The sequence below is a fragment of the Lepidochelys olivacea genome (assembly GCF_965140295.1).
Source record: "Lepidochelys olivacea isolate rLepOli2 genome assembly, chromosome: 2".
Lineage (NCBI taxonomy): Eukaryota > Metazoa > Chordata > Testudines > Cheloniidae > Lepidochelys > Lepidochelys olivacea.
This window is the reverse complement of record NC_140412.1, coordinates 213,247,969-213,260,643: the sequence shown is the minus strand read 5'-3', so window position 1 is coordinate 213,260,643 and position 12,675 is coordinate 213,247,969. Positions and strand designations below refer to the sequence as shown.

The following is a 12,675-nucleotide window of genomic DNA, read 5'->3' as shown; positions in this document are numbered from 1 at the left end:
GTACTGGAATTCCCTTTTGAAGTGATTTTTAATATGATTATTGAGTAGGATGTGTAGCCTCAGAATACCACCCAGAGAGAGGAAAGGTAACTAGTGGACTTGCAAGTTACAGAGGAATAGGGAAATTGTTGATTAGGGAGGTAATGATCCAGGGTATACTTTTCCATCAAACAACTTCAAACTGACTATGCTTCATTGTTCTTCCTCTCCCACCTTATTTTTCTCTTTTCTACATGATCTGAACAGAATGATGTACAAAACCCAAATTATTCCCAGTCTAAACAATTTATAAAAGCTCCAGACATGACAGACTTTGACATTTTATTTGGTATTTTAACACCTCTATTTAAGGTACACCATAACTCTTCTTGAATGCAGAGTTACCCCAATAAATATTGCTGGAGCTAACATGGCTTCTTAATGCAACTGCGTATACATTTTCTTGTCCAAATACTGGTGGACTTAGTCCCGTGATCAAAGCCTAGGTAGGAGGTAAATATTTTAGGACCAACAATGTATGTTGGAATGAAATTATGGTGAATTATGGTGAATTTCCTTCATCTCAATTTTACTTCCGTCAGTATTTCAATTATACCCTAGATAGCGTAGTTCAGTTAAGACAGTACTTTTTAGCTCAATTTCAAACCTGGATGTTGACATTTAGGTGCTTAAATCATGATTATTGTCTGACAGTTTCCTTGTACTCTCCTGTCAGTCTGTCTGTATCCATCTGTTGCCTTTTGTCTTCTACTTAGAGTGGGCAGTGTAAGCTCTTTTGCTCTGCGTTTGTACAGCGCTTGATTCCTGGTCCATGACTAGGGCTTCTATGTGGTCTGATAATATAAATAAATGAATAAATAATAAGTGTTTGTGATTTGAAGCACCAAATGAAGAATTGGGGCACCCAAACATATGACCATATTGTGGAGCCCTCTACTCAGGTTGAAGAGTAATCCTGCTGACTAAATGTCAGGCCTTTATGCACAGAAGTTTGAAAATTGGGCCCTGTTTAGTACTGTGCATACAGTTACAGTGCATTGTTCCTGGCCAGAGGGACCAATGAGGGACCTGTAGAGATTTTTAGCAAGCTTTTATCTTTGTTGACTGTAGGTTGCCCTGCAGAACTTAACAGAGTTTAAAAGGAGGACTAGATAAGAATAAACAGATATGTTGTATGTGCAGTTGACATGACCAGGATCTGCTGCAAGACCTTTATTGCTTATCTCCACGGATTTATGGGGTCTTGCACACTGTGTGATTCTTCTTGGTTGTTTATCTGTATGTAATGAGTAGCTGAGAAGAATAAAGTGTAAGCCACTGTAAGACCTCAGTTACCACTGAAGTGGTTGCAGTCTGGAAGTCAATATTTTAAATCTAGTGCTAATCTGCTATTTACTTTTTAAATAGTAAATTGAAAATTGAATTTGTCTATAATTTAGATACTCAAAACATTGTCATACATTTGTTTGAGACACAAAATGCAATTGTTAGGAACCCTGCTGATGAAGTCTGCACCTTAGATGTATTGAATCAGCACATTCCCCAGCCAGCCCTGCTGCATCCCCCATTCCTCTCACTGTTCAGCACCATCAACTTTTGGCACTACACTGGCTGACTGTAGACCCCTAGTGGTGGGAAGGTTGTGGAGACTTCTGGCACTACAATACAATTCCTGGTAAACTTTTCTCAGCTATGGACCCTCAACTTGGGTGTATGTAAGCGGAGGCCAGTGTCAAACCTAGGTGAATATTGTTACAGGAGTGCTCTGTAGATGAGAGATGTCTAGGTAAATAATTAATAGATAAGGTTCACTAGATGGTGCTCAGGAATACAGAACATAGTTCATGCGGGTTTTAGGACCAATAGTAGTTGTGCACTACAAATAACTTCTTGTGTATAGCTCTTCATATGTGTGAGATCTTATCAAATATGGCCCATGGACTTCATTGGTGAATTAGGCTTTTGGGATGAGATCCTCACCCCTATGCTGGGCCCTTTAAGACAAGTAAAGGGACCAAACATTCCTGTGGAAGAAGACCTTTGTCCTCCAGAGGGAGCATTCCCTCAGTGCAAGCCCTGGTGTAGTGGGAGGGAAGAGGCATGCTGGGAGTGAGTACAAGGCATTGTGGTGTGGGTGGGGTCAGTGTACACAGTGCTACAACCGATACAACCACCCAGGAATGCTGCCGTAATTCAGGAGAGGGCTACATGGCAATCAGAGGTGTGACTGCAGCACATGTGTGCAAACCCGGAGGAGCTTTGATCTAGGTAGCTCTAATAAGAATAGTGATGCAGCTGTGGCGCTGTCTAAGTACAAGCCTGCCCGGGATTCTTGTACGTACTCAGGCAGCTGGCCCATGCCGCTGCCCATGCTGCCATTGTTATTTGAACTAGCTAGATCAAAGCTAGTTTCGGTATGGCTATACATACTGCAGTCACAACTCCCGATTGCTGTCTAGAGATATTTTTAGAGAGGCTCCCAGAGATAGCCTAAGTTATGTCCGGGACTTCACCAGTCCCTGGAGCAGCCCAGCATCAAAAGGGCACACCTTTGCTTTCTTCCTCCAGGTTGTAAGTTCTGTGCTGCACATCTTAGCAGCACAGCACAGAATTTCACCCTTTAATGTTTAATGGAGCCAATAATTGCTCTCTGTGATAGTGTTTGGGTCTTTGGTATTTCCCTAGTGATAACTAAATTGTCATGATTAATACTGGTAACTTTTTAAAACCAGATATTTTACTATTATTATTTATTGTCAGTGCTTATTCATTATATTAGTAATGCTTTTAAGGCTCTAAAATTAATTTATAAGTATATAACAATAAGTAAATTAATACTATAATTGGTTATGTTTACACATTGCTCAGTAATATTATTCTTAAAAAATACTTTTTCGATGCTGCAATATTAGTTTTACTGGATAGTATCTTGTGAAAATGCAATCTCTGAGTGTCTTTCCCGGTTATGTAATGTGCCTTGGATTTCTTTGGCAACCCTGTCACACCTTCCCATTGACAGAAAAATTAACAGATGTGAAATGGGTTAATTCTTGAACTAATGTAGCTGAAGAAAGGGGCTGCCTAATTTGGGGACTAATTCTGCAGTGGGGGGCCTTTTGTAATTAAGTACTACTCAATGTGAGTAAGATTGCACAACTGGGCCTTTGGAATCCACAGGAACATTTCTGATACTCTTTTCTGCAGTTTCCAATATCCCTATTAAGTGCTACTATAAGTTGGAGTTAATTATTTTAAGCACAATACTCAAAATAAGGATTTCTCTTCATTTTATTTTTATATTCATTAAATATGTCAACATTGGCAATGGCAACACTCTATTCTGTGCGAGAAACACATAAGCACCATATATTTTTAATTTGACAAATATGAAACAGAAGAGACCTCTGCAAACAACTGTGAAGAACTGGTGGATTTTGTCTGGTTATTCCCTTTTGTTTTAAAAGTTTCCATGGCAGTAATGTGCAAGGACACTCAAGAAAAAGGCCAAATCAGTTAAAAGATGACAAGGTCCGATACTATCTTGAGCATCTAGTTAAACTGAACCAAAACAAACACAAGCCCCTTCCCATATCTTCAGGTGTGTGGGTGGGTGTAATTACCCTCTTACTAGACAGGGATCATTTAATTGAATTAAAACAGTTTGAAATTAATATCCTCAGAAACAAAAACTGTATCCTTTTATGGGGTGGTGCTTTGCAATATGTCAGCACACATCAGGAACAAAATAAATTTGCTGTATTCAGTCATTGTTACTGTGCTGTTTCCCTGCTATTTCTGGGTAACTGGAATTGAACTTGAAATTGTCATTCCAAATAAGTTTGGATACTGATATTGCTCAAGGCTCAAGTCATACAGGGCCAGATCCTGCCTGTCATGCTCATGGAACTAGCACTATAAAATCAGTGATATTATTCATGTGAGGAGGGTAAGCACAATTTGTCCCAAAATATTCTCCTTCTTTGTTACTCTTTAAAAGGAGAGGCATATATTTGTTCATTTCCCCCTTCAATAATGCACCTCTTTAAAAAAAATTTTTTTTAATTGCCCATACCCTCAGTTCAGATGTATTGCTAAAATCCAGTTTAGGCAAGCAGGGAAAAAGTTGGTTCAGACTTTACCGTGGGAGAAAGGTATTGAGGCCTGTACATAGCAGAAGACGGCATAGTTATTTAGTAGTCAAAAGATGGGCGGAACATGGATTGGAATACGGCTCTGCTTCTGCTTCAAAGCATCTTTATAAAAGTCTGTGAAATCAGTCGAAGAGAAGCACGAAAAGAGCTTTACTCCTGATCTCTTAAAAACAATTAGGAAAAAAACTTCTTTAAAAGACTATTCTAGGAACATAGGGACTGATTTAAACTTCATTGGAGACTCCTATTGACTTCAGTGGGCTTTGAATTAGACCCATATGCTTGAATATGGTGTTGGTCTCTGAACCACTGTCTCACCTCAGTCTATAAAGTATACGGTCAGACAAGATTAAGTGCATGAGATGCAAAAAATGTGCCATACAGTTTGTCAGATATTTTTGGCAGCACTGAACTTGGATACCAGCTGATTTGCGGATAGAGTGAGATGTTGTAATGTCCATATTGTTTCAATCATCATGAAAGAGTTGAATTAGTTGTGTTACTTGAATGTGTGTTGGTGTGCATAATAGATACTGGGGGAAATGATTTATTTTTTTTCTTCCCATCTTTGTAATATGACAAGTTATACCATTTGGGTACAAAGAACTATACTATTTCTGCTTGTTACATCACATAAAATGACTGAGGCATGTTAGTAATATGACATATTAACTTCATCTGTACCAATCTTCCTAATGTGTTACATATGCAGTTATATATTGATTATGTAAGGAACTGCTTCATGGTTTATGCTTTACTTTAGCAGGTATTTGTGTGGTACTGTTTTACTGATAAGTAGTTCTATAAGGCAACTTCAGATGTATAGCAAAGGGGGAAATGAAGAACAATGCCCAAATGCATCCCTGTTGAACTACACTGAAGTAAGTAAGAAATATTAAGGTATGAAGCATGAAAGAAAATGAGCCAGATTCAACCCCACAGATGCAATTTTCACCTTCTCCTGGGGTAACTGTTCCAGAGGTGATACCACTGCTACTCTGCCCAAGGAGTTCCGCTGGGGAATGGCAGTTTTAAAATTCAATCCCAGCTCCACTGTAACAGAGGCTTTTCAGCAGAGACTGATTTAGTTTAGCCCCCAGTAAATCTGTCTCTGCCTGCTCCTGTGGCCGTGGCCCCACTCACATTTGGGATTCTGCTGGCCAGCTCTGTGGGAGTGCAGCAACACAAGCCACTTATCTGAGAAGGACTTACCGCCAGCAGCTCTCATCTTCCTAATGAATGAATTAATGTCCATGGCAGGAGAGATTTCCAAAGGCACATAGGGCGGTTTGGTGCCCAGTTCCCACTGACACTCAGGATTAGGTGCTTAGCTGTCATTTCCACCTTTGAAAATCTCTCCCTGTGCCTATTGCAACAGCATCTATGCACACTGAGTTAAAAAGAAAGAAGAAAAAAGACAAACACAGAGTAAATTGCTATCATCAGAATTGCTTTGTTTATAGTTATTGTTATATTGTTTGTATTGTTTTTATAAAAGCTGGCAACTATAATTGCCTAGTATGGGTTTTTAAATAAACACCATTTCCTTTATTTGCTCTACTTTTAGTCTTTTAAAAATGCATTCAAAAACATCTCTTAGATGTTTTCTCCTAGTAATTATGGCTATGTTCATAGCTAAGTGATTGCTATTATTTTATACAACAATACAACTTGAATTATTCACTTGAACTTCACAGCAATTGTCCTTCTCTTCCTATTGTTTGTTTGATTTTTCACTAGGGTAGTTAATATACATGGCTAGACAGGCCAACCCAGGTACAGCCATCTTAGACTACAAGTCCCACGTTTCCAGTTTTCTCCAATGCTGTCATCTTTACAGAATTGTCACGGATGCAGACAAGCAGTTGCGTATTACTCTGTTTCCATCATACAGTTACATGTTTAATGGCGATTTCTTGTGTTTCTGGCCTCTGCTGGCTTCTTTTGTAAGAAATAATGGCATTCCTGCATGTTCGTTATAGTTTTCTTGGCAAATCTACATGCTGCTTGTACTGCTCTGTTAATATCATGAGTTCTTGTACACAGCATTCTTAGACACCAAGGGCCAGATGTTAGCTCCTGCTCTGGCAAATAGCCTTTAAAGCTACCCTAAAACAGACACCTGAAGATTCCCCTACCTCTTACACTCTTGTTCCCTCCACCATGAGGTATGGCATGTCTTGGGGTCATGCTGAAGCAGGATGATTGGAACACAGTGATTCTCATCCAGGATAATAGCTTCAAAGGGACTATTACAAGCTGGTGGGACTTAGAGCAGCCCTGTGGCTACTCCATGTTGTGCCAGGGAGCTGACAGTATCAGAGACTGGAGGAGCACAAAGGTGTTTTAAGGCCACCTTTGTCCCCTCCCATCGGCTGGCTGAATGGAACTCCTGCACAGCTGCAAATATGGCTACAAAATTATTTTTTTTAAATCACATAGGCCAACTATATTAAAAGTAAAGGTATTTAAAGTATGCTACTGTAAAGGATTTTATTTATGAAAGCATGGTGAACTTGTCATATACCCAACTAGTGCAGTCTAAACAGAGAAATGTAGTAGTGTCTTATGTCAATATTGGCCTGATCCAGAAGACTTGTGCACCCAATTACTATGTAAAAATCCAGAAAATTTGTTAAAACAGAGCTAAAGCCCTCCTATTAAAATCAAAGGGATGTTTTGATGACCAAGAATGGCACTTTGAATATTACTATTGTTAAGCCTTAGGTCCCAGCATCACACTGTTTTACCTATTTACACAGTCAAAAGACAAAGAAGGCTAAATTTTCAAAATTAGACAGCCAAGCTGTGTCTTTAAAAAAAACAGGGCTAGCTTTTTTCACACAAGTTGTCCCATTGGGATGCAGCGGCATGCATGACACTGCAAATGACTGGAACACTTTCTGGGGAGCATTTATTTGTCCTGTAGGGTGAAGTCATGTGAAGCTCATTTGTAAAGATCCAAAAGGTGCTTTCAGTCAATGCACAAGTGGGCTTATAAATATCATACAGTACCAGTTTTGTACTGAACTTGAGGATAGCAAAAGAGGATTAGATGTCTTTTTTCCAAAGGAACCCCTGCTTCTTGCCGCAATAAATATATTTTACAAATGCTGTACGTTTTTTGTAACAAGACATAATATACTAAATACCATTCATTTTAATACAAAAGTTATATTTATCAATTAACTAGTCAAAGTTGGCTGGCAGTGGTTTCAACTGCTGAATCAATGTTACCCTCTCAGGGCCTGACTGCAAGTTATTAATCATCCTAAACTCTCTTTGAAGCCAATGAGAGTTGATAGTGCCCAGCACCTCTAGAAGTCATTCAGCACTTTGTAGGAATGTGTCCATAAACACATGAATCATTGAGGATGGGTACAGGATATTTGAGAAGAACATCAGTAACCATGATCTTGTTCTCACATTGCTGTGAATGGACAAATTCACATTGTGGCAAAATGCTTCTTAGGCCTATATTACCTCATTATGCCGTGGATCCACCATAGAAGATCAGTGCATATAACCTGTACATAAACAGCAGAGAACCCAATAATGTGATGGAAACTATCCTTGACTGCGCATTTCAGCAGAAACAGGATGGATGTCTGATTGTGCTGTTGCATAGCATAGCATAGCATCAAGGAATTAAGTAAAATACTGAAGAAAAGAATGCTAGCATACATGACTGATCTCCCAGCTACTCTTTGGAAAGTAGGCATCCAGCCACATGTATAGCATTGAAAGGGAGCAGAATACTTGCCTTAGTACAGGAAGAGAATGAATTCTTCTTGTTTTTCTCTCCAGTAGCCTGGAGACAGGATCACATAGATCGAAAATGCATCTTCTCTGTGAATTGAAAGTTTGAATATATGACTCCTCTCTCATTCCCAGTTTGAGCCTGTGTAGACTTTATACCAGTGATTCTCAAACAGGGGTACACGTATGCTGCGGGTATGCAGAGGTCTTCCGGGGGTACATCAACTCATTGAGATATCTGCCTAGTTTTACAACAGGCTTCATAAAAAGCACTAGCAAAGTCAGTACAAACTAAAGTTTCGTACAGACAATGACTTGTTTAAACTGCTCTATATGCTATACACTGAAATGTGAGTACAATATTTATATTCTAATTGATTTATTTTATAATTATATGGTAAAAATTAGGAAGCAATTTTTCAGTAATAGTGTGCTATGACACTTTTGTATTTTTGCATCTGATTTTGTAAGCAAGTAGTTTTTAAGTGAGGTGAAACTTGAGGTATGCAAAACAAATCAGACTCCTGAAAGGGGTACAGTAGTCTGGAAAGGTTCAGAGCCACTGCTTTATACCATCTTAGTTGCAGGTCTACTCCTTATCTTCAAGTTTAACCAGAGAACTAAGTATATAATGCCACAGACGTGAATCTTTCTTTTAATGTGCATTTATGTCAGTCAGTTTACATATAATGGTTTCTGTATCCTAGTATAAATAGGTGTATGTAAAAAATGTTTTGAATTTATGTGTTCACTTCATTTTCAACATATTGTTCTTCGTTACTCTGTCTATCTCTACAGTGTATTTTTGCATTTCTGTCTAACCCTCAGCCAGAGCTGTTCAGAGCTCACAGTTTGGTATTTAAATATTGCCTAAATAAAAGAGCTGACATTCAGTTGTGCTAATATAGAGTATGTTTGTGCAAAGCTTGAAGCTAAAGGACATGTGAAGTGTTCTATCAGTTGCATGAATGTTGTTTTTTAATACTGTGTGTTAGCTGATAATCACTGTTCAGTGTTGCTCAATATGGATTAGATTAAATTAACTGCTTGATCACCAGCATAGGGTTTTTTCCTAAGAAAAATGTTTCCCCACATGCCTGTTGTAATGCACTGTATTTCAGTGTAATGTACGGATATATAATGCATGCTCCAGAGGGGTCACATAGGTATTTTGGATGCTCATAGGGGACTGACAGGGTTAACTACCCCAAGATGTCCCAAATTAGCCACTGGTAAGGAAACTAGATCTCCAAATGGATCATTCTAACAATTCTCCTTGCCTTTGTGGATTGCCACAGTAAAGACACAGAAGAGAGGAGTGTACAATGTATTTGTCATGCTGTCAAAAACAGGAAAGTGTCCCATTTTCTCCCCTTTAGATATCCCCATGATGTACTCTGAGAGATAATCATCTTAATTATGTCTATCTTTTGGGAATACTGATAAGGTTAGATAATAATGATCTGTGAACTGAGCAGGGGCAGCTATAATTCTTGCACTGATATTTCCAAATTGTTTTCCAGGATTGAAAGAGCAAAATACATGTCATAACTTGATGAGTGATGCCTCCTTGACTATGTGTTCTCTTGGTTTTCTACCTACATGTACTTGAATGTATATATTATTTAGATTTTCACAAATGATAGAGGGGAGAAACACATCTCAGAATTTGTCTGAATGAGAATGAAATTTGTTACATTCGCCTGTGAAACATATTTTGTGAAAAAAGAGGCCGCAAAAAGTACTAAGATTTTAGCTAGCAGTATTTCGTTTGACAGCTATAGGCTAGCCCATCCTCCTTCTGATTCACTATACTGTATATTAAGTACAATCAGCAGACTAATTACTTTAGACAGCCAGTGCTGTTCAGTATTGCCAACCCTAAGTATTCAAAAATCATGAATTAGATCCCCCATGGTCCGTTACATTGGCTTTAAAATGATGAAATTTTTTAAAAATAGTAAATTTGGGGTACTTTTAATTTGCCATCTGGCCTTTGAGCCTTCAAAGGTTACATTTTCAAGTTTTTCTCAGCAATTATGAAGGCTAGAAATGTTTTTTTTAATCACCTGACTCCAAGATCTGAAGCTTTATGAAAAACAACAAACCCGATGAGTGTAGGCAATCCTGGATATTCCTCTCTAATGGCTATGTAGTTGCCTTGGTTTTTGGTTTTCATTGCTGGTGAATTCAATCAACAGGCAATTTCTGTTCAATTGCCAAGGGAGATATAGCTCAGAACTGACACATATATCTGACGTGTGTGTCTCTTTTTGATAAAGTATGAACATTTATATGCAAATGAGGAGTATGACAATGAGAGATGCTGCCGAGTGTCCTGAAGTCTCTAAATGAGGGTCAGTGGAACTTCCTTTGCAGCTGCCTTGGGCTCCGTTTAGACTGATAACACAATAGTCTAGACTCTAGAAAATATTGTAGTTGGCTTCTCTAATTGCGTTTAGCCGGTAGGTTATATGAGATGCTATTGTAATGTTGCTTGGCTGTTAAATTAGCCTTCAGTAAGGCAACTGCTATTTTTACATTCAATGGCACTTTTGTCTAAGAAAATGGATCTCACATACACCAGTGTAGCTCCCTTGATTTACTTGTAGTTACTCATTATTTACACCTGTGGAAGTGAAAGGACAATCAGGTCCATCGATTCTCATAGTTGTTTTCCTGGATAAGTACTGCAGCACTGCAACCTAACTAGCCTCTTTAGTTCTAATTAGAATAATTTATCAATGAAAGGCATATGTATTCAACAGTACTCTACAGTGTTTTCTTAAAATCCATTGCTGCATTTTGTATGAGAGATTTGAGGCACTCCTTGTTGACTACTTAAAATATAGGTTTGGCTGCCAGAATTATGCATTGATTAGAACCTCATTTTTTTAAATCTCCATTGGCTATGGTTTTAAAGCAGTAGTTGAACACACAAGAGTCCAACTCTGCTCCCCGTCGCATCTGTGTAAACCAAGAGTAAATCTGCTAAAGTAATGGAGTTACTCCTGATTCACACTGGTATAAGAGGGAGTGGAATTTGGCCCAGGTTTTGATTAACAGTTTTTTCCTTATGATAGCAAATTATTTTCATGACTATCCAGCCTACATTTTTGAACAGCAGCTGTCCTGCAAGGATTTATAGATCTTTCCTTTACTTCATGTAGGGGGGACTTCATGGTTTTTTTTTTACGTGATGCATTGCAGTGAATCTGTAGGTTAAGGAATTCCTTGATCATCACTACTTCTGATAGCTGCTGTGTATGAAAATGTTCTATAAAACTCCAGAATGTGTGTTAGAAATTGACTAAGGGAATTCAATAAAGCTTTGGCAGGCCTCCAAGCTTAATTTATAGACTGGAGAAGAATGAGATTTTCATTGTCCTCCTTTTCTACTCTTAGGAATTGCCTTTTCTGTGTGCGAGTGTAAATTTATCATTTAGTTTACACAGAAGGTAGAGCCAACATTTCCAAACCATTGTATGTAAATATCAATGCTTTTTTCCTTTCTACTGTTTTATAGTCTGAAATGGATCAACAGGGAGCAATTTAATTTGGATGAAATGTTAATTTGGGTGGATCAGTGATACTTTCTCTCTACCAACTATGAATTCTGGACTAAAATGAATAAATCAGTTATGCTTGTGTCGTACAGAACAATAGCTATTGTGTATATTTGCCATCTATGTGCTGTACAGCTCCAAAATATCTTACTGTTATCCTGGCTATATTAGAGTCTGTCTCTTTGCTTCTCTTTAAGTTATGATATACATGCAGCTTTGATCACATATATTGTTTCTGCTAATTCTATGAAAGGGTAATGGGGGCAGCAAAACGTGCTCAAGAGCCTCTGGTAGAATCCAATTCTGTTTGCCTGCTGTGCTGTGTTACACAGAGAAACCAGCTTTTTTTTCCAAAAAAATCTGATAATTGAAAACCTATCTTGTTCTTACAGAACGGTTTTGCTGTTGTAAGGCCCCCAGGCCATCATGCTGAAGAATCAACAGCCATGTAAGTACCAGGGAATATTGCCCATCTTGGAGTGCTAGGGTTACTGGCAATCACCTGCACTGTGCATGTCTCTGAAGAACTCTAATTGTTAGCAGATGACTGAAAAGGCTTTCTAGGTACTCCCAGAAGCAGATTTATGGCTTCAGAGATCTTATAGGGTTTTTTTTAAATGCCCTGAACATTATTTATAACTGTTTTCCTGACTGATTTGCTTTCTTATTTCTGTTCTTCTCTATTCCACAGGGGGTTCTGCTTTTTTAATTCGGTTGCAATTACTGCCAAATACTTGAGAGACAAGCTAAATATAGGCAAGATATTGATTGTAGATCTGGTATGTATTCTTGGCAAGCATCACACTTTCAGTGCATCTTGATAAAATATAATGAATTTATATTTGTATGTCAGGCTTTCCTGCCTTTAATACTTACAAGAAATAAAAGTGTGTATTTCCTTTGAATTTGGGAACTCATTAAAGCCAGGATGGCAGTACTGAAACTATAAACATCTATGTTTCACTTTAATGGTGTTAACTGCAACTTAATGAGAAGAAGGCACAGATCAGGGCAACATTTATGGTCCTTAAATGAATTGATACTTCCACTGTTAAAATAACCCAACAGAACCCAAGTTTACTTTTCCCTACAGAATACAGACTTTAAATAGTCTGATATGCTTTAAAGAATGCTGTTGCTTTGGTAACCAAATTGGCCACTTCCCCCATCTGCTTGTTGAGTAACATTGATATTATTAA

At 38.2% G+C, this 12,675-nt stretch overlaps 1 protein-coding gene across 1 annotated transcript in view; it reads left to right on the top strand.

The window, feature by feature from the left end:
* Positions 1-12,675, top strand: part of HDAC9 (histone deacetylase 9) — a 703,417-nt gene that overhangs the window by 571,014 nt on the left and 119,728 nt on the right. Inside the window, exons 20-21 of the mRNA XM_084619569.1 lie at positions 11,869-11,924; positions 12,168-12,255. Coding sequence (XP_084475695.1) covers positions 11,869-11,924; positions 12,168-12,255 — 144 coding nt within the window. The remainder of the gene's footprint in view (positions 1-11,868; positions 11,925-12,167; positions 12,256-12,675) is intronic.